Below are 27,004 nucleotides of genomic sequence, written 5' to 3' on the forward strand. Positions count from 1 at the left end.
CAGCTCATCCCACATGGGCAAAAGCAGTCATGCTTTGTGTTTCATCATTGCCTCTACAAGCTTCTCTCCCTAATGAGTGCTTATTACCTCGTTCAACCAATGAGAACTTAAAAGCTTCTTTTCCATGATTTTCTTTTGTCTTGTGATGAGTATCTCCTTCGCTCCAACCAATCAAAACAATAAAAAAATTTACATTGAAAAAAAAATATTTTCTCTTTCTCACTAACAAAAAGGGAACACATTAGTATGGCCTTAGCCGTTTGGGCAGGCCAAATAGTTCTTGAGTTCAAGTTCATTGAGGTATGGCGTTAAAACTTCTCTCTCTCTCTCTCTCTCTCTCTCTCTCTCGCGTTATTGTCGTGAATAATCCGCCGACGTAGAAAAGCACACCGGGCAAGAAGTACCTCCACTGCAGTGCTGCACGAGGCGGGGAACGGGGGGATCCCGGAAGTTGGAAGTGTCTCCTCTGCGACAATGAGGGCAATGGGGTTTCTGCCCTCGGGGTCGCGGGCAGGCAGAGGAGGCAAAGTGCCCTCGTTGGAAGACTTGTGTGTGCAAAGCGCCATTGACAATTTGCACTACTTGGGTGACGTTGGCCAAACGGATCTTAGCCTCCTTGCGAAGATTCTTCCCCATTGCAATGCAGATCAGCTCCACCGAATTGAAACTTCTTCCAGTGTACCCCTTTCTCTCTCCGTATATTCTATTTTTTCAATCATGCCATTTTATGTAGGTTTATTCGTTCAAAATAGTGCTCAAAATGGTACTTTTAAGTTGTGTCGTTCTTGTATTTTTGTCCTTTTAGCTGCACATATTTAATAGGTCATTTTGGGGCTCCCTTTTTTTTTTTGGGTGACGAGAGGGGGACAGTCAAGTGCAAGCTTACGTGCTAATTGAATCCAGGTTGGACAACATTCCTACATAGGGCTGAGCATGTTCACAAGCATTTATATGCGCTTATGATTGCAATAAAGTCTCCAATAGAAAGGTAGTGCATCATTTCGACTCTCATTTTCAAAATGAGAATAAGGCTTCATGAATTGATTTGAATGATGATTCTTGAGGTGTTTGGAAATGTGTGTTTTTTTCTTTTCTTTTTTCGGTTTAGAAAAAAAAAAGTATGTAGTGTTTTCTTTTTCTTCTTTATCTGACTTTTTGTGTTTGCAGTTTGTGTAAGTATTTTAGTCTCCTGGATGGTTGGGAACCTTCACGCGACTGGAGGTCCTCATCACATTTCGGGCTTGCTCGGAGTCCTTACCCCCCATGTTCTTGAGACCCAGGGCGAGGGTCGACTACAGAGAGTCTCAGTAGAGGCTTCATAGGTTGCAGAGTGTTGTTTTCAGAGGATACAAGTAGTAGGCATCTATGGGAGGACCTGTGTCAGAGATCTTGACCCAGCAGCCCTTGGGAGAGCTGCCCTCTGGCATGAGTGCAGTGGGACCCTGGTGAGTGGTTTTGGAGAGACCCCTTTGCTTCAACCGACTATCCTGGGATCCCTTTTGTTGGAATTAGGGTTGAAGGAAAATACACATAGCTTGGAGAAGATGAAGGAAGCTCAAGGCACACAACAGAGAGTGTATTACTTAGTGTGCAATGGAAAGATAAGATAGCCCTAGAGTGATGGGCGTATATACAATGCACGGAGAAAAAACCTCCTAAGGAGGGAAAAAATGTCCCGTGGTCCTAAGTGTGTTCACACACATCACTCCACATGTGGTAACAAGTCTCCCTTGGGAGTGATGCGGTGAACGAGAGTTGACACATAGAGTATAGGGAAGTGCCATGCCCTGAGGACATGATTAGTCAGCAAAGGGATGTAAGCCCAAAGCTTTGCGGAAAGCTTCAAACTTCTTACCAAGACAACACCTTTGTGAAAAGATCGGCAAGGTTGTCCTGTGTTGGCACATAAGCCAAGCTGATCTCTCTTGTTGAGAGCCTTCCTTCACATAGTGGTAATGCACCTCAATGTGCTTTGTGCGAGCATGAAAAACTGGGTTCCTCGCAACTGCCAATGCGCTTTGACTGTCAGTGTAGATAGTGTTGGCAGTGTCTTGTCCAACACCCAAATCAACCATAAGGCGTCTAAATCAACCATAAGGCGTTTGAGCCATACACACTGAAGGACACATTGAACAATAGCTATGAATACTGCCCTGTACTCAGCTTCACAACTGGAAGTGGCCATAGTAGATTGCTTCTTGCTCAACCATGATATGCATGAAGTGTCGAACATGAAACAAAAACCACTTGTGGACACTGTGTCAAAACAACCAGCCCAATCTGAGTCCGAAAAAGCATGTAAATCTGGCGGCAATGATCCCCCCTTGGGCTAAATCAAGAGTGTCACTCAAGTAGTGAAAAATCCTCTTGACAGCTTGCCAATGCTTAGATCTTGGGGTATGCATAAATCTGTTGACTTGTGAGACTGCAAACTGAATATCCGGTCTCGTGTTGCATACATAAATAAGGCAGCCAATAGCAGTTTGGTAAAGAGTGACATCGACAGGATCACCAGCATCATGAAGACTCAATTTCAAACCTGTTTCCATGGGAGTGGCAATAGGTTTGTAATCCTCAAGTCCAAACTTACATAGCAGTGTCGCTATGTAACTTGTTTGACACAAGGCAATACCACCATCACATTGCTTAAACTGTATACTCAAGTAATGATGCAACAGCCCCAAATTGTTCATCTTGAAAGTAGCATTCAAATCAGTCTTAAATTCAAAAATATCTCTCATTTGGTCCAATAATAAACAAATCATCCACATAGAGAACCACAATGAGAAGTACATCACCCTCATGCTTTACATACAATGTGCTTTTTGTTGGATTGTTAGAAAAGCCTTGTTTGACTAAATGAGTATTAACTTTCTCATACCAAGCATGAGGAGATTGCTTCAACCCATACAAAGCTTTCTTACATCTGCACACTTTATCCTTTCTTGACAAAACCGCGAGGCTGTGTTACATAAACTTTCTCAAATATGTCACCATTCAAGAAAGCAATAACAATGGCTCACTGATTGTTAAGTATAGCGGAATGATTGTTTGCGCTTTGCTCAAGATGAGTGCTCCGAACTGTGCTCAAGGTTCTTGTTGTTCTTATGGAAGGTAGAGCCTTTCGTTCTTAATGAGAGAATGCTATGATCACAAACAAAGTGAATGGACACTGTGTGTGCAAGTGTATGAGACTGAGAGATAGAGAGAGAAGAGAGATACGACACCAGAGACGTTGTAAAACCCTCCTCCGAAGGCCCCACTCTCTTCGGCGAGAGTGGTCTACTTATGATTGCACAGTCTGGTACAATGGTGATGCATGAGACTGATGCAAGTTGGGACTATGCCGATGACGACGACGGTGACGACGACGACGACGACTTTAGGGCTGAAATCTGTGGTCTTCTATCTGCTAATCTTTGGACTGTTTTGGGTGGCTAAAATGATTGTTTTGGCTGCGTTTTTCTGGGCTGAGATTGGGGGTACTTCTACAATCAACTTGGGCTGATTCTACTGCTATCCCATAGGCTGAAAACGTTGTGGTTCTGATGCGGCAAGACGTTGGGCTGCCTGTGTCCTTAGCCAAAAACGTTGGGCTTGTTGTAGACCAAAAACGCTAATAGGCTGAAATGGAAAACGCTAGCAAACCGGGAATTGATGGCGATCATTGGGGATCTGCAGTCGCTAGGTGTTGCTGGTGAGGATGACGATCCAGGCAATGCTGAAAATGCCAGATCTTGGAGGGTCACCGCTGGAACAAAAAACGCTAGCCAATGGAGAAGGTAGCGCCAAGGTTGGGGGGTTGTGCTGTTCTGCTGAGAAGTTGCCTGTTGAGCGGGGAGCTCTTGCTGCCTCTTCTGCCATTTAGTGCTAACTTGGGTGTGCTTATATACAAACTTAGCAAAATTGCCCTACCTACTTTTGTTGGAAAGTCACTTAAAAGTAATAAGTGAAAAATACCAAAAATAGGGAAAATAGGCTAAATGCACTGGAAAATTCCCCTGACTGAATCTAATGGATTTTGAAGGGAATATTGATGATCATGCTGTGTGCAACCGGAGAATATGCATCTACACTCAGTGACTGGGCATGCACGGTCTACGAATAGACTCGCAAAAAGTGCCAGATCACTTCTAATCTAGACTGACTTGACTGAACTGAACCCTGATCATGCTGTAGCTTGTCCACGGACACATAGGGTTGGATGTGTCACGTGACACTGATGTACATCCCAACCAAAATGAGCTGCCAATGCTGGAAGGTGCAGCGGAATGATTGTTTGTGCTTTGCTCAAGATGAGTGCTCCGAACTGTGCTCAAGGTTCCTTTTAGTTCTTATGGAAGGGAGAGCCTTCCGTTCTTAATGGAAAGTGCTATGATCACGAACAAAGTGAATGGACAATGTGCGTGCAAGTGTATGAGACTGAGAGATAGAGAGAAGAGAGATACGACACCAGAGACGTTGTAAAACCCTCCTCCTAAGGTCCCACTCTCGTCGGCGAGAGTGGTCTACTTTTTGATTGCACAAAGTGGTACAATGCGTATGCAATGGATTGATGCAACTTGGACTATGCTGATGATGACGACGGTGATGACGACGACAACTTTAGGGCTGAAATCTGTGGTCTTCTAACTGCTGAAATTCTGGACTGTTTCGGTGGCTGAAAATGACTGTTTTGGCTGCGTTTTTATGGGCTGAAATTGGGGGTTCTTCTGCAACCAATGGTCTGAATCTGCTACTGATCAAGCATGCTGAAAACGCTGCATATTCTGATGTCGCTAAGGCTGGAAATGAAAAACGCTGATGCCTTCCTGTTGCTAGCAAAAACGCTAGGCTGATCAGGGCTTGGAATCCAAAACGTTGAAGCTCTTGCTAGCATTAGTGAATTGCTACAGTGCTGGAGTTGCCGGCGATGCAATGCTGTGGAAACGCTAGGACTTTATGATGCTGAGGTCAAAACGCTAATGGGCTGATTTACTGGCGATGGCTACTTATGGGGAAAACGCCAAGGAAGGGGGAGTTCCTGGATGGCGATAGATCTTGGATGTCTTCCGGCGAGGATGCAACCTGAAAACGTTGGGGCTGATGTGTCCACGGGGAGGATGGAGGAACCAAAACGCCAAGGATCTACTGGGGTTTTGCTGAGAAGGTGCCTGTTGAGCATGTGCTCCTGCTGCCTCTTCTGCCAGAAAGTGCTAACTTGGGTTTTCTTATATATTAACTTAGCAAAATTGCCCTACCTACTTTTATTGGAAAGTCACTTAAAAATAATAAGTGAAAAATACCAAAAATAGGGAAAATAGGCTAAATGCACTGGAAAATTCCCCTGACTGAATCTGATGGATTCTGAAGGGAACACTGATGATCATGCTCTGTGCAACCAGAGGATATGCATCTATACTAAGTGACTGGGCATGCACGGTCTACGAATAGACTCACAAAAGTGCCAGATTACTTCTAATCTAGATTGACTGGACTGACTGAACCCTGATCATGCTATAGCTTGTCCACGGACACATAGGGTTGGATGTGTCACGTGACATTTCCTCCTTTTCAAAGTGAGGTACTGGTACCGAATTGTATGGCGTCGAGGGAGATCGCTAAAAGCATCCGGAATCTTGGAAGGGACTCTTCGCCGGCCCACTCCGATGTGTGGGTTGTGCAGTACTTGAACTTCATAAAGGTTTGCAATGCTTGCTTCTTTGGGCCGTGCCGAAAGCGACACAGTCTTTTGTGGCTCCTTCGATGCTTCAACTTCGTCGAGAGTCATGCTTTCTTCTTCTTCAAGAACCTCCATGGCTGAAAATTCTTGAAACCACTTCCAACGCAAAACCATGAACATCCCTATTCCATGTAAAGTGAGTGGAAAAAATCTTGTCTTCCTCAAAGACTGTGCATGCAATGTAGATGAACAAATAGACGGAGTGCAAAACCGTTCACCACACACATGCAAACAATGAGATCGAATCTTTCTCTTCTGATGTAAAGCAATCAACTTTGGCAATTCACAACGGAAATGCGCATGCCTGTGCATGCAATGTAGATGAACAAATAGACGGAGTGCAAAATCGTTCACCACACACATGCAAACAATGAGATCGAATCTTTCTCTTCTGATGTAAAGCAATCAACTTTGGCAATTCACAACGGAAATGCGCATGCTTTGTCACAAAGTGATGACTTGGCGGACAACAGAAACCCTAATTTCTGCGAGAAACCCTAAAATTCTTGCAAACCCTAATTTCTGTAAAAAACCCTAATTTTCGGAAATCAATGAGGTTGAAAAAAAGATAAAATAAAATAAAAAATAAAAAAAATGTTGAGCGACGCGAATTTTGCTTTTTTTATAAAAAAAAGAGAAAAGACTCTCTAAGAGAGGGAGAGAACTGATGCTTTTTATTTTAAAAGCTTTTGGGGCTCTGCTATTGGGCATCCCTTGTATCTTTAAATAAGTGGTGAGGGCTTCACTTCTCAGAGCATTTGGACGTAGAGTCTGAGAGTGAAACCCTAGCCACTCTTTTGTACTTTGATCTGATTAATATAAAAAGAAATACCGAAAGGGGCGCCAGTCTTTGGGGCCAATATCTCTAGGCACGAAACTCTGCCGGGCCAGTGCAAATATGTTGTGATCTGTGAATTGTTTTGAAGTGGTTATTTGGTGTTGTTGCGGTTGATTCTTGACTTGGAGTGTCCAAGTTTGTTACAGTGGTATCAGAGCACGTCCGATTTCTCTTCTACGGGAAATCCGATCCCCGAATTTTTTTTCCGCGGCACCTATGGCTTCAGGCAATGATCAGTCAACTCCCTCTGCATCTGGAGATGCGGGCTGGGATCACAATGAAGATTCAGACAGAGAGTATAGCCCGCCTCGGCCGACACCCGCTCTCAAGAAACCTTCTGCCTCCAAGAAATATACGGAGAAGGAACTGGAGAACGTGGTTGATGCACGGATTGCTTAGCTTTTCGACGTGCAAAAGAAAGGCAAAAAGCACGGCAAAAAGCAGAAGAAAGGCACTGACTTCCCGGGATATTTGGGTCGTCGGTCGACATTCGACAAGGCAAAGAAACTGAAGAAGCACGTCAAGTTTGAAGGCCTACCCAGTTCTTGTTCTTCTTCTTCTTTTGACAGTTCTTCTAGCTCTTCAGACTCGAGCGAAGAAGACAGGAAAAGCAAAAAGCGAAGCAAGAAACAACACTTCGGAAAGGGCAAGAAAAAGGCAAGGAAGTCTAAGTCTCGCCCAGTGAGTGATCCTTCTACAGAGGACTCGTCTACGAACAGTTCAGACTTTGACAACGGAAACTTTTATGCGAACAAGAAGAATTTTTACAAAGCCAACCAGTATGACTTTCTCGAAGATAAAAGCAAGAAAGTCCGAGAGTTTAAGGAAGGTGGCCACTCGATCAAGTTTGATACTTTTTCAGGATACTCAGATGCTTCGAAGGCTTTGTCTTTTATACAACAGTTTGACATTGCTTTCGCGGGAGGACGCTATTCAGAGCACTCCAAGATTCGGAGAGCTGCCTCTTATTTTAAGGGGAATGCTCGCACTTGGTGGTCCACGCTTCTATTAAGCAAGACTATGCCAGTTACATGGCTGAAATTCAAGAGGCTTTTTATTTCCTCTTGGTTGACTCAAGAGTTTGAGCGAGATATACGAGCTGCTTGGAACCATCTCCGGATGACCAAGAGCGATACAATGAATTCTTACTGTGAAAGATTTTGGAACTCTTTTCTACCCGCTTCTTCATTCAAGAAGATCTCGTTCAGAGAACAGATTGAGCGGTTTACCTTGGGTCTACCTACAGAGATCCGAGATCACTGCTTGGAATAGAAGTCAGCTTCTATTTAGGAGTTGATGAGTCATGCGAAGCGGGGCTTTGCCATTCACTCTGGCAGTTTGACCTACCCCACAGATAAGGCCATGACACAACGAGCGGAACAGACTTCTGGGAATGAAAGTAGAAAGAAAAAGAGCAACACAGAGAAAAAGGATGCACGACCCAAGCTTACTCCTGAGGAGAGATCTCTAAACCCTAAACCTCGATGCTTTGGTTTAGCATAGTCTACTCCAAACGGAACCCAGAATTCAGCTTGGCCGGAGATCTGGTGCAGTGGGATGCACAAGAGGGGGGTTACTCCGCTCCTTTGTCAACAGATGCCTTGATTTTGATACTAAAGTCACTGATGTCTCTTTGAGCTTCAGGGATACTGAGAGTTGACAGTATTCTGTTGGATGACTTTATGAAATGGAATTCCTGATAATGATACTGATTTGTTCTTGACTTCTTGTGAGTGCAGGAACTGACAGACGAAATGACTGCAGCATTTTGGTCTACTTGATCTCGAATAGACATGGTTGCAATAGGGGTTAGTCAATCGGACATCGATGAAGCTCCGATTGGACCTAGATGTGATTGCTAGCTACATTGCCGATAAATCATGGTCTAGGATCCGAATGAATGTTGAATGTCATGTGATGTCCTGTGATGCCGTGTGATGTGATTGTCGATTTTGTACACGTGCTAGATGTGTGTTCCTAGTACGTAGGTACTAACAGTCAATGTTTGCTAAGACGGTTTATGGCTTTTGTCGGTTTTGCAGGCGTAATCGCGATCGATTACAATGCTTTCAAGAGGGGGGTATGTCACAAAGTGATGACGTGGTGGACAACAAAAACCCTAATTTTTGCCAGAAATCCTAAAATTCTTGCAAACCCTAATTTCTGAAAATCGCGGAGGCTGAAAAAAAAAAGTTGAAAAACAAAAATAAAAAAAATGATGAGCGACGCGAATTTTGCTTTTTTTATAAAAAAAGAGAAAAGACTCTCTAAGAGAGAGAGAGAACTGATGCTTTTTATTTTAAAAGCTTTTGGGGCTCTGCTTTTGGGCATCCCTTGTATCTTTAAATAAGTGGTGAGGGCTTTACTTCTCAGAGCATCTGGACGCAGAGTCTGAGAGTGAAACCCTAGCCACTCTCTTGTACTTTGATCTGATTAATATAAAAAGAAATACCGAAAGGGGCGCCAGTCTTTGGAGCCAATATCTCTAGGCACGGAACTCCGCCGGGCCAGTGCAAATCTATTGTGATCTGTGAATTGATTTGAAGTGGTTATTTGGTGCTGTCGTGGTTGATTCTTGACTTGGAGTGTCCAAGTCTGTTACATGCTTGGTGCTCATACTTTCATGTGCTCGTTCGGAAATTGTGTCATGCCAAGGAAGAGACATGGAATGTGACTTCCTTGAATGCATATTTTTCAGCTTTTCATGAAAAATCCTCATACATTCGTGCTCATCCATGAGAGAAACGTGCTCACCATACAATATGTCATGCCTAGGAAAAGGGATCACATAAAGATGCTGACTAAAATACTGGAAACGATGTAAGGTGCAACGGAATGATTGTTTGCGCTTTGCTCAAGATGAGTGCTCCGAACTGTGCTCAAGGTTCCTTTTAGTTCTTATGGAAGGGAGAGCCTTCCGTTCTTAATGGAAAGTGCTATGATCACGAACAAAGTGAATGGACAATGTGCGTGCAAGTGTATGAGACTGAGAGATAGAGAGAGAAGAGAGACACGACACCAGAGACGTTATAAAACCCTCCTCCAAAGGCCCCACTCTCGTCGGCGAGAGTGGTCTACTTTTTGATTGCACAAAGTGGTACAATGCGTATGCAATGGACTGATGCAACTTGGACTATGCCGCCGCCGCCGACGACGACGGTGATGACGACGACAACTTTAGGGCTGAAATCTGTGGTCTTCCAACTGCTGAAATCCGGGACTGTTTCGGTGGTTGAAAATGAGTGTTTTGGCTGCGTTTTTATGGGCTGAAATTGGGGGTTCTTCTGCAACCAATGGGCTGAATCTGCTACTGATCAAGCATGCTGAAAACACTGCATATTCTGCTGTCGCTAAGGCTGGAAATGAAAAACGCTGATGCCTTCCTGTTGCTAGCAAAAACGCTAGGCTGATCTGGGCTTGGAATCCAAAACGTTGAAGCTCTTGCTAGCGTTAGTGAATTGCTACAGTGCTGGAGTTGCCGGCGATGCAATGCTGTGGAAACGCTAGGACTTTATGATGCTGAGGTCAAAACGCTAATGGGCTGATTTGCTGGCGATGGCTACTTATGGGGAAAACGCCAAGGAAGGGGGAGTTCCTGGATGGCGATAGATCTTGGATGTCTTCCGGCGAGGATGCAACCTGAAAACGCTGGGGCTGATGTGTCCACGGGGAGGTGGAGGAACCAAAACGCCAAGGATCTACTGGGGTTCTGCTGAGAAGGTGCCTGTTGAGCATGTGCTCCTGCTGCCTCTTCTGCCAGAAAGTGCTAACTTGGGTTTTCTTATATATTAACTTAGCAAAATTGCCCTACCTACTTTTATTGGAAAGTCACTTAAAAATAATAAGTGAAAATACCAAAAATAGGCAAAATAGGCTAAATGCACTGGAAAATTCCCCTGATTGAATCTGATGGATTCTGAAGGAAACACTGATGATCATGCCGTGTGCAACCAGAGGATATGCATCTATACTAAGTGACTGGGCATGCATGGTCTACGAATAGACTCACAAAAGTGCCAGATCACTTCTAATCTAGACTGACTGGACTGACTGAACCCTGATCATGCTGTAGGTTGTCCACGGACACATAGGGTTGGACGTGTCACGTGACAAATGCACATAGAAAACACACAGTAATCATATGACAAGTGGGAGCAAAAGTCTTCATAATCAATGCTTTTTTGTTGTGCATAACCCTTTGCAACAAGTCGAGACTTATAGCGATCAATCTCACTATCCGGCTTGTGTTTCAACTTGTAAACCCACTTTGTACCAATAACCTTTTTGCTAGGAGGCGATTCACATAAAGTCCGTGCATCATATTCTAATTGCTTGGGAGCCATCCAATTTTCTGACATAAAGTCCGTGCTTCATTAAAAGACAGAGATTCCTCAACATCACATAAGCTGGATACAGCGAAAGCATAACAATCTGATGCATGAGATGCATGGCGAGAATCTGAACGAGTACGACTAGACAAAGGTGCATCCGATTTACTGTCACCCAAAGTATGCAACAACCATTTTGGCATACCTCTAGCTTGCTCATTCTCAGCCCTCTCCTCATCAAGTACATCATGTACATCTGCATCAGTAATAGACTAATTTGTAATATTTGCAGAAAGCCCCATAGGCTGTACATTTGTCTCATTGGAATTTTCATTCGAACTTCTATCATTGGAAAGAGGCAACAAAGTGTCATAAATGTCTTATGAGCTTACATTATTGTCTCTAGTACATGACAACAAGGGTTGAACAAAATCTTCCACAAACACAACATCCCGTGAAACCAAGATACGCTTTGTTTGTGGATGATACAACCTGTAACCTTTGCTTTCAGCACTATAACCAACAAAAATGCATTTGACAGCCTTATCATCCAATTTTCTTCGTTGCATTTGTGGCACCAAAGCATAAGCCAAACAATAAAAACTGCGCATGTGCTTAATAGAAGGCTTTCTATCAAGCCATGCTGTAAGGAGTCATAGACTGCAAAGCTTTTGTAGGACACCTGTTAAGTACATAAGTGGCACACATGATGGCCTCAAGCCAAAATGAATGCGGCAAAGCTTGACTTTTAACTATACATCGTGCCAGTTCTGTAAGTGATCTGTTTTTCTTCTCAGTAACACCATGTTGCTGAGGCATATAAGGCAGTGTACATTGGTGTTTTATCCCACGACTAGCGCTAAATGCATTAAATTCATGAGACGTATACTCTCCCCCTCGATGGGAACAGAGGGTGTCCATAGTACATTTCGAGGCATTTTCAGCCATAGCCAAAAATTGCTTGAAGCACATAAACACTTCGGAATTCGCTTTAAGCGGATACATTGATGCATGCCTGGAGTAATCATCAATGAAAGTCATGAAATAAAGGTAATTGCCCAGGGACGGAGTTTGCGTGGGCCACAAACATCACTATGCGTAAGCTGCAACTTGCATGTAGCCCTAACTGAAGCATCCTTTGGAAACTTTGAACGCTGAATCTTACCCAAAATACAACCTTCACAAACATGTTTGACAGGTGCTTCAAGAGGCGGCAAAGAAGCATCCATATCAGATTTTTGCAAACGTAGCAAACTGACAAAATTCATATCTCAAAACGTGCATGGCAAAGTTTTGTATACGAAATAGCCTTAGAATCCACAACAGCATTTACAAAATTCTGCCCACACTTGTCATACAAAGTGAGTTTATACAGCCCACGGCATAAAATGCAAGATGCAACAATTTCATCATCAAAACTAAGATCATCTACTTTACATCTGTCATCCACAAATCTGACTACAAGACCAAGTCTAGCAAGTGCAGATACAGACAAAAGATTCTTCTTGATCCTAGGTACATATAATGCATCAACAAGTGTGAAAGAACTGCCATTTGCAGCAGTAAGCACAATCTTTCCAACTCCCTGAACCGGATAAGAGGCATTGTTGGCGCAAGTGACAAAATTTCCATGAGGGACAGACTCAAGAGAGGTAAACAAATCACGATGTGAGGTAATGTGCTTTGTAGCACCACCATCAAAATACCACATGTGAATGTGCATCAACTGACATGCATGCATCATGGACAACAAGATCATAAGTACACTCTGCACTAAAAGCCCACTCTGCATCTACATCAACATTACAATCTACAATAGCTCCACTTGTATTGGACCCTGTAGTTGATCCAGCCTCTTTCTTCTTATTCTCTTTTGCCTTCAATTTTGGGCACTGCTTGATCAAGTGATCATTAACTTTACAATAATGGCAATGCATCTTCTTTTTGCCCTTATCACCTGTAAGATGCAACCGAAGTGAATGTTGAACTTTGCTCAAAATGAGTGCTTCGAACTGTGCTCAAGGGTTCCTTTTACTTACGGAAGGGAGAGCCTTCCGTTCCTTTAGTGAGAGAGTGCAAATGATCACAAACAAAGTGGATAAACACTGTGACTGAAGGTGCTGAGACTGAGAGATAGAGAGAGAAGAATACGACACCAGAATGTTGTCAAACCCTCCTCCAAAGGCCCCACTCTGGATGTAAGGATTCTAGGTGCTAATCCTTAATTAAGTACTTAAACTCATGATGAAGACTTAAGAAACTTGAACTGAACTCAGAAACAAGACTCAGAAGACTCTGTGTTTGATTGATTGAATGTGTGATACAAGGGCTCCTTATATAGGAGACCAAGAGACACAAATGAAAAGACACGCCTCCTAGTGAAGAGACATGAGTTTAGACGTAAAGACATCCTTTCGGCGAAGAGCTGCAACCATTGGGCGAAGAGTCGCACCCGTAGAGCGAAGGGGTGTGACCAGTTGTCGAAGGAGTGTGGCTTTTGGCGAAGAGGCACGTCTCTTGAGCAAAGGGTCGTGACCATCGAAGCGTAGGGGTCCTCCTTGGCATGGCATTTCGCGTATCTGCAACTAGGAGTAGATGTATTGCTGTTAACATAGTCACAATCGTGACATTCCCTCCCATTTAAAATGAGAGCCCGTGTCAAAGAAATGACTTCTGATGTTGATAGAACTCTGGAAAAGCACTAAATCTTCGAAAATCTTCAGTCTTTGTCTTAAACCTTTGCTTCTTGCGAAACCTTTTTACTTTGAATGCTAAATCCCATGTCATTTCATTATTCAAAGACTTTTCAGAGGCATCTGGCATAATCAGGTTGACTGCAACAAGAGGTTGATCTTCAAAATCCTTTATGCAATGTAAGATTTCTGGTTCAAAATCTTCCAGTAACTGCGAAATATTTGGGAAAGAGGAAATCTTCTCAAGGTACTCTTCAAATTTTTAACTTCAACTGTAGTAATCACTGGAGAGGATTTTGGCTTGAGACTGTAATCATCTTCCAATAATGAATCTCAAAATTCCTTAGAATCATCTTTAGAAACTGTCACTTCATGACTTGCAATTGGCATATCATTATCCAGTAAAGAATCAAAGAAAGCATATTCGTCTTCAGACGCAGAATCTGCAACTATCTCCTTATCTTTGTCTGGTAACGAAGTATCACGTGGAAAAACTTCTTGCTTGAAATCATCTTTGTCTTCAGCAATTGATTCAGGAGAAGTTAATAAATTCAAAAATTCATCAATAATAATATCTGCCTCTGCATCGAAAATCATATTCTTTTCATAATCCACTGTATCATGTCGCTTGACTAGTACACGTGAGGCTTGAATCACTCTTTCCGCATGAGAAAGCCCGTGTAAAGTCAATTCACGTCTATCTTTGAACAAATTGATAGTATATTCTTGAAAGCTAATTGCTGGATTATATTGGAATAACCAATGCTGACCAAGAGTCATGTCGTAATAAGATAAAGGCATGACTTCGAAATCCAATTGATCTGCATAAGTTTGAATCTCGAACCGCAACTGTCGAACTGTCTGATCACAAGTCAAAATTGATCCATTTGCTAATTCCACATCATATAAGTGAGATTTCTTTTGAGTTGGTAAACCAAGCTGTTGAACTATCTGAGTGCTGACGAAATTATTCGAGCATCCGCTGCCCACCAAAATATTGATGGAGCGACCATTGATAGTTCCAAGAAGGCTCAAAACTTGCTTTGAAAGAGGTTCCAAAACTGAAGAATTGCATTGAGCATGTTTCATAAGAATAGTCGTATCCTTTGAGACACGAATCGTATTGACTACATATTTTCCTTTATCCTTAGCAGAATCTGGTGGTTCAGAATTTGATGATGTTTCCGCATTTGAATTTCTTTTTGAATTAGACGGATTTGGTTTCTTTGGACATTGATACCATCTATGGTCACCACCGCAAATTGTACATAATCCTTCCTTCTTTGAAGTCGAAGATCCATTTGATGAAGAGCCTTGTTGAGTATTGGAATGCCGATCTTGAGAAAAATCACGTCCTTTACCATGATCAATGGAGGAACATGTGAAGAAGATCTGCTTTGAGATTGTCGATCTTGAGAATAGAACCTTGAAGTTGATTAAGGTTGCATTGCTTGCTGTCTGAACTGAGACAGATGTTGCTGACTTTGGCTATAGCTGTCTCTGCGATCGCGTTGTGAAAAGCGAGCGCTGTTTGTTGGGGGTAAAGGCTCCCTGTGGCCTCCCTCTTGTATAGTGTACACATACTTATACTCAAAACTCACTTATAAGTGAGTACACACATTTTGATTAAGTGTCCGGCCAAAGTGGCCGGACAACTTATAAGTGTACTTAATAAAACTCACAAAACACAATCGTGGGTTTCTTACGTTTGAGCCTTCTCTCTCTCTCTTTTGATCTGCTGCGTATCCTTCTTCCTGCATTGTGTGCCCATCTCCCCCTGCTCTTGCACACTCCCTGCACTCAACAAACTGGTATCAGAGCAAGGCTACGTGCCTTGGGCGAATCTCTCGCGGGTAGGAAGGAGTTTCTCTCTCTTGCGCATATTTTCTCTCTCTAGAAACAACAGCGCAGCAGCTTTCTCTCTCTTCTCCAAGTACGGTACGTCGACTACCATTGCTTACACGCTGAAAACAGGGAATTACAGGTCCAAAACAGGTGTTTTTGGGCTGTTTTTGGCTAATAACAGGCCATTTTCTGCATATTCAGGTGTATAAACAACAAAAACAGGTTTACAGGCTGTCACAGGGCACTTTGGGGAATCCAATTTCACGTTTGGAATTAGGGCTTTCTACCACTTTGCTGAAATTTGTCAAATTTTAGCAATTATTTGCGACAAAACTTGGGGCTTTTGCTAATTTCAGCAAAAACTACCAAGTTTACTCCTTACAGGTGCAGGTGGCGAAGCTACAGTGGAGAATTGAGCAATGAGAATTTGGGCTTTTAAATTCGGCAAAATTTCACTTATGTACTTACATTTGTGGTCAATTTGAGTAGAGAGATTGAGGCTTGTGGAGCCTACAAGTGTTTATTCAATTATTTGAGCAACTTTCACCTCTTATGTGTATTGCCAAATGTACTTTATGCAGTGAAACTGTGGCATGTACAACATTGGGGTCATTGCAAATGCATTTGGTGATGTATACTTGATGTGAGGTTGTTCTATGTGTTGAGTTTGACATGCTCAATATGTCATCTTGCTGAAAATTTTACTTTTGAAGTAAATTACAGCATTATATTTGCTCTTGCAGGCACTTTTACAATGTATATTTGCATTTGCTTTTGCGGTACAGTGATTGTACTTCTTGGCTGAAAATTATCAGTTTTTGTTTTGCCTCATTATGGCCGACACTTCGTCATCCTTAGACTCTAAGAGCCTCCTTGAGATCCGTAGGTTTGATGGTACAGGTTTTGATTTGTGGAAGGATCGCATACAGGGCATTCTTTTCTTGAAAGAGTGCGATGATGCATTGTCTGCAAATAAGCCAAAGGGTATGTCAGATGCAGATTGGACTAAGCTTAACAGGAAAGCCATTACTTACATCAAGATGGCTGTGACTGATGATATCCTTGTTGATATCAAGGGACTTGACACAGCTATGGCTGTGTGGATAAGCTTAAAGAAACTTATGAGAATACGACTCCTGTAAATTAGGTCCATCTCAAAGGAAGCTTGTAAGCTTAGAGCTTGATGAGTCCAAATCTGTCTCTGATCACTTGAATGGCTTTGGTGGGATTTTGAGTCAGTTGAGTGATTTAGGTTTGCAGGCTTTTGAGGATGATAAGCTCAAGGCTATCTTTCTACTTATGACATTGCCAGAGTCTTGGGAAGCATTGGTTGTTTCTTTGAGTAACAACCCCAACTTGACCTATGATGGTGTGCGTGGTTCTATCCTCAATGAGGAGATTAGACGCAAGTCAAGTGGGAGTGGCAGTGAATCAGCCTATAATGTGCGTGGACGCAATGAAAAAATGCAAAATGTTGCAAATAAGCAAAGAAGTCGTAGCGAAAGCAAGGAAAAACAGCAAGATATCACTTGCTATCAATGCGGAAGAAAGGGGCATGAAAAGCCCGATTGCAGGTATTTTAAGAAAGAGCAGGAGCGCAAGAAGCAAATGAATGCAAAAGGCAAGAAAAATGACAAAGAGGGCAGCTCTACCCCTAAGGAAAGTGAGCGTGAAAAGGCAAATGTGATCTCTAGTGTTGTCATTAAAGAGATTGATGAAAATGAAGACATTAGTGATCTTTGTGTTGCATCTTTAGATCCACATGTCATGACTGTTGAGGATATGCATATTACTAAGCATGATGTGATAGATGCTTTGCTTTCTACTCATGATGGCCTGTCACAATCTTGGATTGTTGACAGTGGTACCTCTTTTCATGTAACTCCCTCTTTGGAGTGTTTTGCCTCATACACTGCAGGAAACCTTGGAAAAGTGTATTTGGGCAATAACTATGCTTGTGACATTGAGGGAGTTGGCACCATACACTTGCCACTTGATAATGGCCAGGAACTCACTCTTCATGATGTTAGATGTGTGCCTGGTATCAAGAAGAGTTTGCTTTCAGTTGGGCAGTTGGATAGCAGAGGCTTCTTCACTACATTTGGTGGTGGCATGTGGAAGATCCAAAAGGGATCTATGCTTGTGACTAGAGGCAGTAAGAAGGGTACTTTATACTATCTGCATTGCAAGGCATTACCTGGTCGTTTTGTTGCAATTACAGAAGTGCAATCACACATGGAGCTTTGGCATAAGCGTCTTGGACATATGAGTCATAAGGGACTGCAGACTCTTTCCTCCCTTGGTAGGATTGATGTAAAAGGCTTTAAACTTGATTTTTGTGATGATTGTGTACTTGGGAAGCATGTAAAAGCTTCTTACTCTCCTGGAGCCTCTAAAAAGGCTAGTATTTTGGATCTTGCACATTCTGATGTATGCACAATGCCAATAAAAACTCATGGTGGTTCTCGTTACTTTGTGTCTTTCATTGATGATTGTTCACGTAAGCTATGGGTTTATTTGCTCAAGGACAAGAGTGAGGTTTTAAATGCATTTAAAAAGTTTTATGCCTTTGTTTGTACTCAAAAAGGGTTTGAAACTTAAATGCATACATACAGATAATGGAGGGGAGTATGTTTCTAAAGATTTTAATGTTTTTTGTGATGAGAATGGGATTAAAAGGGAGCTCACTGCCCCTTATAATCCATCTGTGGGAAGATTCGGTGCATGCTGTCTATAGCTAATCTCTCGCAATTGTTTTGGGGAGAGGCACTTAAAACCGCGGTGCATATATGCAACCGATCTCCACATCGTGCACTTGATGGTGGCATCCCTGAAGAGGTTTGGTCTGGCAAACCAGCTTCATATGACCACTTGAAAGTCTTTGGTTGTGAATGCTATGTACATGTGCCTGTTGACTTGAGGACCAAACTTGATATGAAATCCTTGAAAGGCATCTTCTTGGGTTATGGAGATGAAGGTGAAATGGGATATAGAGTTTGGATTCCGGGGTCACATAAGGTAATTCGCAACCGGGATGTGGTATTTAATGAACCTAAGCTGCTGAAAAATGCCACATCCAGTGACTTTGATAAGAAAAAGGTGAAATGTCAGCATGATCAGTTACTTCCACAGCCATTTTCTACTGAAAATTCAGCTCCTTTTGATGCTGGTCATGAGGGTCAGCGTGTTATCATTGAGCCAGATGATAATGGACAGCAACGGGATGCTGAAATTCAGCATGAGGGTCAAAATCAGCATGCTGAAAATCAATTAAAGCAGGGTATAAATGCTGAAAATCAGCTTCTAATTGATGGGATTAATGTTCCGCATGATGTAGAACCCTTGCCGGTTAATGTAGATCATTGGGTGAGGCGGTCTCACATGTAAGAAGACAACCAGAGAGGTTTCAGCCCTCTTTGGATTGTGTCTTGTTGACGGATGAGGGAGAGCCTCTTACATACAAAGAGGCCCAGTCCTGTGAAGATAAGAGTAAGTGGGAGCTTGCTATGAAATCTGAGATGCAATCACTGTATGCAAATAATACATGGGAGCTTGTGCCTTTGCCCAAAGGAAGGAAGGCTATTCCTAACAAGTGGGTTTATAAGGTCAAATGTGTTGATGACAAACCCAAGTACAAAGCACGTCTAGTTGCTAAGGGTTATGCACAGAAGGAAGGCATTGATTTCCAGGAGATTTTTTCACCTGTGGTGAAGATGTCTACTCTCCGTGTGCTATTTGCTTTATGTGCTATCTTGGATTTGGAGTTGGATCAAATGGATGTGATCATTGCTTTCTTACATGGTGACTTGGATGAGGAGCTGTATATGTAGCAGCCTGAGGGCTTTGTTATTCCAGGGAAAGAGCATTTGGTATGCAAATTGAAACGTAGCTTGTATGGGTTGAAACAATCCCTAGACAGTGGTACAAGAAGTTTGATACTTTTATGCTCAACCATGGGTTCAAACGCAGCCATGCAGATCACTGCCTTTACACTAAAAAGGCTGAGGATGGAAGCCTTATTGTGTTGGTCCTTTATGTGGATGATATGCTACTTGTAGGAAAGCATAAAGAGACATTAGATACATTGAAGAAAGAGCTGAATTCAGCCTTTTCTATGAAGGATTTGGGTGCAGCTAAAAATATTTTGGGCATGCGTATTAAGCGAGATAGAAAGAAACGATTGTTGTTTCTCTCACAGGACAAGTACATCAAAAAGGTACTTGAACGTTTTCATATGGCTGATGCTAAGCCTCTTGGTGTGCCTTTACCGCCGCACACAACGCTTAGCAAGCTTGATTGCCCAAAAGATGATGCTGCCAAACAAGTCATGAAAGGGATTCCTTATGCATCCGCCTGTGGTTCTTTGATGTATGCCATGGTTGCTACACGTCCAGACATTGCTCATGCAGTGGGAGTTGCTAGCCGGTTTATGTCCCACCCTGACAAACCACATTGGGAGGCAATGAAATGCATCTTTATATATTTGAAAGGTACACAGGACATATGTATATGCTATGGTGGGAGTACACTTGCGCTGCGGGGTTATTGTGATTCGGACATGGTAGGTGATCTTGACACTAGGAAATCTACCAGTGGGTATGTCTTCACACTTGCTGGAGGTGCTATTTCTTGGTGTTCAAGGTTGCAAAAGATTGTGGCATTGAGCACTACAGAGGCTGAATATATTTCATCCACAGAGGCTTCTAAGGAAGCCATATGGCTTGGCAGGTTGGTCAGGGATTTTGGTCTTCCTACACATGCTCCAATGCTTGGTTGTGATAGTCAGAGTGCTGCATGCCTGGCTAAGAATGCCATGTTTCATGCTCGTACCAAACACATAGATGTGCAGTACCACTTTATACGACAAGTCTCGGATGATGGTCTTGTCTCACTGACAAAGATTAAAACACAAGATAACCCTGTAGATGTCCTCACTAAGAGTCTTGCAAAGTCTCAACATGAGCATTGCATACGCTTAGTGGGAGTTGCTTAAAGGTACCATATTGGGCCTTTAAGTGGGAGGTTGTTGGGGGTAAAGGCCCCCTGTGGCCCCCCCTTGTATAGTGTACACATACTTATACTCAAAACTCACTTATAAGTGAGTACACACATTTTTATTAAGTGTCCGGCCACTTTGGCCGGACAACTTATAAGTGCACTTAATAAAACAAAGAACCCTCACAAAAAACAATCGTGGGTTTCTTACGTTTGAGCCTTCTCTCTCTCTCTTTCGATCTGCTGCGTATCCTTCTTTCTGCATTGTGTGCCCATCTCCCGTGCTCTTGCACACTCCTTGCACTCAACACTGTTTGAAGATCCGTCACGAGGGAGAAAATTCCGTGCAGGGTACTGATTATTGTCAAGACGCTCCACATAGGCAATTGCAACATCGAAGGTGGTAGGGTTGTATTTGTGCATCGTCCTTCAGGTTGGGTTCGAGTCCGTCGATATAGCTGTGAAGTTTATCAGAGGGACTAAGGGTCTTTATCTCCAGAGTTAACCTTTGGAACTCTGTGATGTACGCGGCTAAGGAACCTGTCTGGCTCAGGCGGCGAAGAGAGGACCGGGCATGAAAATTCGCATTGGCAGGTTCGAATGCCTTGTGAATAGCACGCTGGAATTTATCCCTAGAAGGTGTGTGTTTACCATCAGCAACCCGTCGTTGCCACCAAAGAAATGCTGTGTCCTTGAGCAGAGAACTAGCAAGTGCAACTTTTTTACTCTCGACCAAGTCTGTGTTCGACAAGTAGACGTCCATTTTGACTAGCTATTGGTCCAGCACGCGCTTGTCGCGGCAACCAGTGTATGGTTCCGGCAGTTTAACATCAAGCTTCTTCTTCTGTGCAGCATTTAAAATTTTATGAGGTAATTGAAGTTCGCGATTGTCTACCTCTTCGGTTGGTCTCGTTCGTTTGGTTCGTCCATTGAAGCTTCGGAAGAAGGTGTTGAAGATGTTGCATTAGTAGTCCGAGAAACAGCAGGACGACTTCGAGAAGTGTTTTGCGTTTGCATCTCATCCAAGCGAGTGTGAAGTGATGCGAGGCTTATGGAAAGTGTGGCCATCTGCTCCTTGATAAGAGTAAGGGCATCGTCAGATTGACCACTTCCGTCCTGAGAATTTGGCATGGTTACGTCTCAAAAGAAACTCGAACAGGTGCAAGTTCTGGGTCGGGAACAGGTTCTGGGACGGGTGCTCCGTGAGCGGAAAATGCCTCTAGAATAAATTCGCACTCTGGAGTCGGGAAATCGGGAATAATTATCACTTCCAGCTCTGAGTAGAGAAATTCACTCGCAAAATTTCATCGGGGAATTTCGTGTACCGGTTCGCATCGCGCCGTCGGCCATGTGTGCGAAATGTCTTGCGTAGAGAAGGTGCACACAGAGCAGAGCAAGGAAGAGGCAGCGTAATTTGTTTGTTTTGTTTTTTGACGTGAGGTTAATTGAAGAGGCTTTTACATGGAAGCTTTTTATTTTATTTTAAACATGGGTCTTTTCACGTTGGCTTTTAAAATTTGGGTAAAATTTTGGGCGTAGGTGACCATAGGCCGCCCGGATGGTCTGCTTGCTGGTGTTAAAATTATCTGATGTTGATTGGCTGAAGAGTTTTTGTTTACGAGCAAAATAGCCCAGCGAAAAGGTGCAGCTGATGTTAATTTCAGCCAGCGTTAAAATTCAGCCAGCCAGCGCGTGGAAATCAGCCAGCGTTTCAACATGGGCAGCCCAGCGTTAGCAGATTACAGGCAATCGTTTGGAGAGTTCAGCCCTTTGTTTGCAGATTTCAGCCCTTCAGGGTGTGGGGGAAAGGGTGTCGCAAAGAGGTGCCAGCAAGTGTGGGTGGCAGCCAGCGAGTGGGTGGTTGGCCAGTTTAAATAAAAACCTTGCGTTGGTTAGTAGCTAGCCTTAAAAAAAAACCATACGCTGCGTAGAGAAATCACCAGCGTGGACAAATGGGCAGCCAGCGTTTCATGAAGGGGCATGCGAAGCGGCGAGTCCGCGAAAGTCAAGAGGTACCACCATGCGAGGGCCATGTCCTTTCACAGGAAAGGGTGCGAGCACACAAGCGCGAACGGGTGTAACCCGACGAAGGGGTGCGAGCTGTTCGGGTACGCCGCACACACACACATAATTCTTCCGTCTCTTATCTTATTGAACTGAAGTAAGAAAATCAAGTTACCTCATGCTCGCATATGTGTGCATGTACCACCTTTCTTCTGCTCCCATGCAACTCCGGGAAAAGGGGGGGGAGAGGGTAGCGGCGAGGGTGAGAGGCTCACAACCTTCGGGTCCCGGGAAAAAAATTTGCTATGATACCACTGTAAGGATTCTAGGTGCTAATCCTTAATTAAGTACTTAAATTCATGATTAAGACTTAAGAAACTTGAACTGAATTCAGAAACAAGACTCAGAAGACTCTGTGTTTGATTGATTGAAATAAGTGTGTTCACACACATCACTACCACATGTATATAGTAACACCTTTCTTTCAGTATGCTGTTGGGCCGTCACATGCTGGCAGCACGGAGAGAGCCTCCTCCTACTACATCACTTCATTGCTTGTGCAGCTTGTGACCATCCGTTGGACAGTCAGCATCATTGTCTGTGGAACTGTCCCATGGCACAAGAGGTTTGGCTTCGGGTTCTTCGGCTGATGCCAACTCCTTCCACAGCACGACAATACATTTGGAGTGCTATTGCCTGGTCTATCCTCACGGGCTCTGCGCTCCAGTTTGAGCTATCTTTTACCAGCAGGATGATAGTGATCCAAGGGGGTCGACCTACACTTCAGCCTGCTAGAGAGCTTACCCCCTAGGAGAGGTGCAGTGAAAGAGAGGTGTGTTGGGAGCTCGTATGTGGCCTGACACTCTGGTTCATTTGGCGGGCCCATTACTTCCACATCTTCAAGGCTCGCCGTGTCCCACTGGCAGAGACTGTTCGTGACTTCTGGCTGGAGTTGATCCATACTCTCAAGGGTCAGTTTGAGAGACTTCAGGGCAGCTCCGACCGCATACGAGAGCGCAGAGAGGCTTTCCTGCCTAGGGCCCTTCTTCACCATTGTCCAGGGTGTGCCCAGATGGAACTACGGGCGACCTGTGTGGCTCTTTCCTCCTCCCATTTTGTGATTTAGCCTCATTGTACATATTTTGTTTACTGACTGGGAGAGTCTCTCCATGCTTTTGATGTAGCTCTCTCTAATAGAGGTGGTTTGTAGCCCTATGGGCAGTTTTTCTTAACTAATAGAAGGATCTTTTCCTCGGAAAACTAGTTGTAAGGTGCAGCGGAAGTGAATGCTGAACTTTGCTCAAGATGAGTGCTCCGAACTGTGCTCAAGGATTCTTTTTACTTATGGAAGGAAGAGCCTCCCGTTCCTTTAGTGAGAGAGTGCAAATGATCACAAACAAAGTGGGTAAACACTGTGCATGAAAGTACTGAGACTGAGAGATAGAGAGAGAAGAATACGACACCAGACAAGTTGTCAAACCCTCCTCCAAGGGCCCCTCTCTCGATGGTGAGAGAAGTCTATGCTATTGATTGCACAATCTGATACAAGATGCTGATGCAAGTTCTTGACGCTATGATGCAATGAGGTTCTAAATCGGTGACGACGGCAACGACGAGGGCGGCGACAACGAGGACGACGGCTGGCTGAAAATGCTGGTTTCAGGAGTTGAACAAACACTGGCTGAAAAACACAATTTCAGCAATTGCAAAAACGGTGGCTGAATATTGCTGCTTGCTGGTGCTTGTAGAAGGATCCAAAACGCTCCTTGATGAAAAACGCTAGGCTTGATCTTTGGTCTATTGGCTCGAATACGCTAGGTTGGCTTGTCGGGGAGTCTTGTTGAGAAGGTGCTCTGTTGGATGCCAGGTCCCTGCTACCTCTTCTGCGAGAAAGTGCTAGCGCTAGGTTTTCTTATGTACTTGCTTGTCAAATTGCCCTACCCAGTTTCTCAACAAAAGTCACTTAATAATAATAAGTGAAAAATGGCTAAAATAGGAAAATTAGGTCTGTGCACTGTAAAAATACTCTTGATGGGTTTTGATGGTAATCTGATGATCATGTTGTGTGCAACTAGAGGATATGCATCTACTCTAAGTGCCTGGACACGCACGATCTGCGAATAGACTCACAAAAGTGCCGGAACACTTCCTAAGCTAATTGTATTGAACCCATGTCATGAAGTAGCTTGTCCACGTACACATAGGGTCAAATGTGCACGTGACACTAGTATTTTAGTCTCCCATATAATTTGCAAATTCAAACTTTTACGACTTTATGAATATTGTGGTGGATGTATCTGCCCTAGTGTGGAGCCTACCTCGTAACGAGATGCGTGATCATTATGCCAAGAACCTTGAGTCGTGCGTAACCCATTACGTCAATTCAAACAGGTGCATGCCATGGAGTAAGGCAAAATGAGTCCACTCCTAATCTTTTCTCCACTTGTGCATATCACAGTGGTGGAGGCAATGTCGGGGGATAGGGATTCGAGAGGTGAGCCGGGAAGGCATGGGGCCTTTGGCTGTTAGAGCTACTAGAGAGAGAGATGCACAAAGCAAGAAACTATGCGCAAATGACGCTTTGGAACGAAAATATATATTGGTAATGAATCTTGAAATCAAATTCAAAATTTAACTGTGAACATGACACTGTGTTCTGATTTCTTAGGGCTTAGCATGGCACCCTTGTGAGCCTTTAGCAAGACGTGCATGTCCAGGCCGGTCATAGTTGCATACCCTCACTTGCACAGTTAAGTTAAGTCACTTAAGCATATAAGCATATGAACAGCCGCTTAAGTCATTTATTAATAAGTGACTTTGACATGACATTTATTAAAAGTAGGTAGGGTAAATGGCTAAAGGACCTATAATAGAAGCCCTTTGGGCGCCGGTAGAAGGCAGAGGAACAGTAGAAGAGCCTCTCAGTAGTACGAGGCTACCAGCGCTTGGGCAGCCATCAGCCAACGTTCTCTCTAGCAGCCATCAGCGTTTTCAGCCCTATGATCACCATCAAATTTCAGCCCTTAGCGTTTTCAGCATAACCTCATTGCGGTTTGCAGTCCTCGCTGCATTACCACCAGCGTTTTCAGATTTCAGCCATCTTCGTCTTCAGCGTTTCAGTTTTCAGCCCGTCGCCGTCTCCGGCAATAGCAGATTAGTCCATAGCCTTGTCGTCGCCGTCGTCGCCGTCGTCGTAGCACCTCAGCAGCACCGCAGTACAGGTACCCCTCGTTGTCGCCGTCGACTCAGTACCCCAGCATCTAGTACCCTCGTCGTCATCGTTGACTCAGTACCCCAACATCTAGCACCCCTTGCGTGTTGGCTTGGCTCCTACCTAGCTCAGCGTAGGGATCATTAGGACCTCTGTGTCTTCAGTACCCAACATTATTAGTAGTACCAAGTGCCAAAGTACCCCTCAATACCAAGCACCTTCCGCAATACCCCTCAGCATCCCTAGCCAATACCCATTAGTACCTGATCAATACCTCATCAATACCTAATATCATTAGCATCAAGTACCTGTTAGCATCTCATTATCTCAGCATTCAACATCATTGTATCAACATTTGTGCAAGTAATAAAGAAAGTACCACCCCCCTGGCCCCATATATATGAGTGCCCAAGGTGGGCACCCAGCTCCAAACTCGGGCGGCTGGACAAGGTACAACCTATACTATGGGTGGCCAACCCGGAGGCACTAGCCGTACAAGGAAGTGCCCTAAACTTGTGTGAAGCAGTAGAGTGGTGTAAATGTCACGTGACACATCCCAACCCTATGTGTCCGTGGACAAGCTACACCATAGCAGGGTTCCCGTCAGTCAAGTCAAGTTTAGATTAGCAGTGATCTGGCACTTTTGTGAGTCTATTCGTAGACCGTGCATGCCCAGTCACTTAGCATAGATGCATATCCTCCGGTTGCACACAGCATGATCATCGGAATTCCCATTAGAATCCATTAGCATCAGTTAGGGGAATTTTCCAGTGCATTTAGGCTATTTTCCTATTTATTGGTATTTTCACTTATTATTTTTAAGTGACTTTCCAACAAAAGTAGGTAGGGCAATTTTGCTAAGTTAATATATGAGCAAACCCAAGTTAGCACTTTCTGGCAGAAGAGGCAATAGGAGCTTCCCGCTCAACAGGCAACTTCTCAGCAGTACCCCCCCTCAGCATCAGACCATCGCCATCCTCCCACTTCCCTTGGCGTTTTCCATAGCAAGCCATCGCCATACAATCTCTTGCTTGGCGTTTTTCCTGCGGACAGAATCAGCCCAGCCATAGCGTTTTTACTAACGCTAGGGAACTGCAGCAGATCCAGCATCGCCAGCATCACTTGCAGATTCAGCATTTTTTCAGCCTTGTCAAAAAAGCCAGCTCAGCAGTAGCAAAAATGCAGAATTCAGCAGTTGGATTCTCGCAGTTTTCAGCCTATGACACAGCAGCAGATCAGCCCCTTGACGGTTGCAGATGTTCCCCCATTTTCAGCCATAAAAACGCAGCCAAAACAGTCATTTTCAGCCACCGAAACAGTCCCGAAATCAGCAGTTAGAAGATCTCAGATTTCAGCCACCAAGTCGTC

General features: G+C 43.7%; 1 protein-coding gene across 3 annotated transcripts in view; it reads left to right on the plus strand.

Annotated features, from left to right (window-relative positions):
* Positions 1 to 247: 247 nt before the first annotated feature.
* LOC147448395 (transcription elongation factor B polypeptide) overlaps positions 248 to 27,004 on the plus strand; it is a 97,964-nt gene continuing 71,207 nt past the window's right edge. The window contains exon 1 of one of the 3 annotated variants that reach the window (XM_086521027.1): positions 248 to 678. In XM_086521027.1, coding sequence (XP_086377153.1) covers positions 475 to 678 — 204 coding nt within the window. In that variant the 5' untranslated portion in view covers positions 248 to 474. The remainder of the gene's footprint in view (positions 679 to 27,004) is intronic. The other 2 variants (XR_015189348.1, XM_086521026.1) reach the window with 2 other exon arrangements.

The sequence above is a fragment of the Adiantum capillus-veneris genome, chromosome 10 (genome assembly GCF_014529385.1).
Source record: "Adiantum capillus-veneris isolate H3 chromosome 10, ASM1452938v2, whole genome shotgun sequence".
In the NCBI taxonomy this organism is placed as follows: domain Eukaryota; kingdom Viridiplantae; phylum Streptophyta; class Polypodiopsida; order Polypodiales; family Pteridaceae; genus Adiantum; species Adiantum capillus-veneris.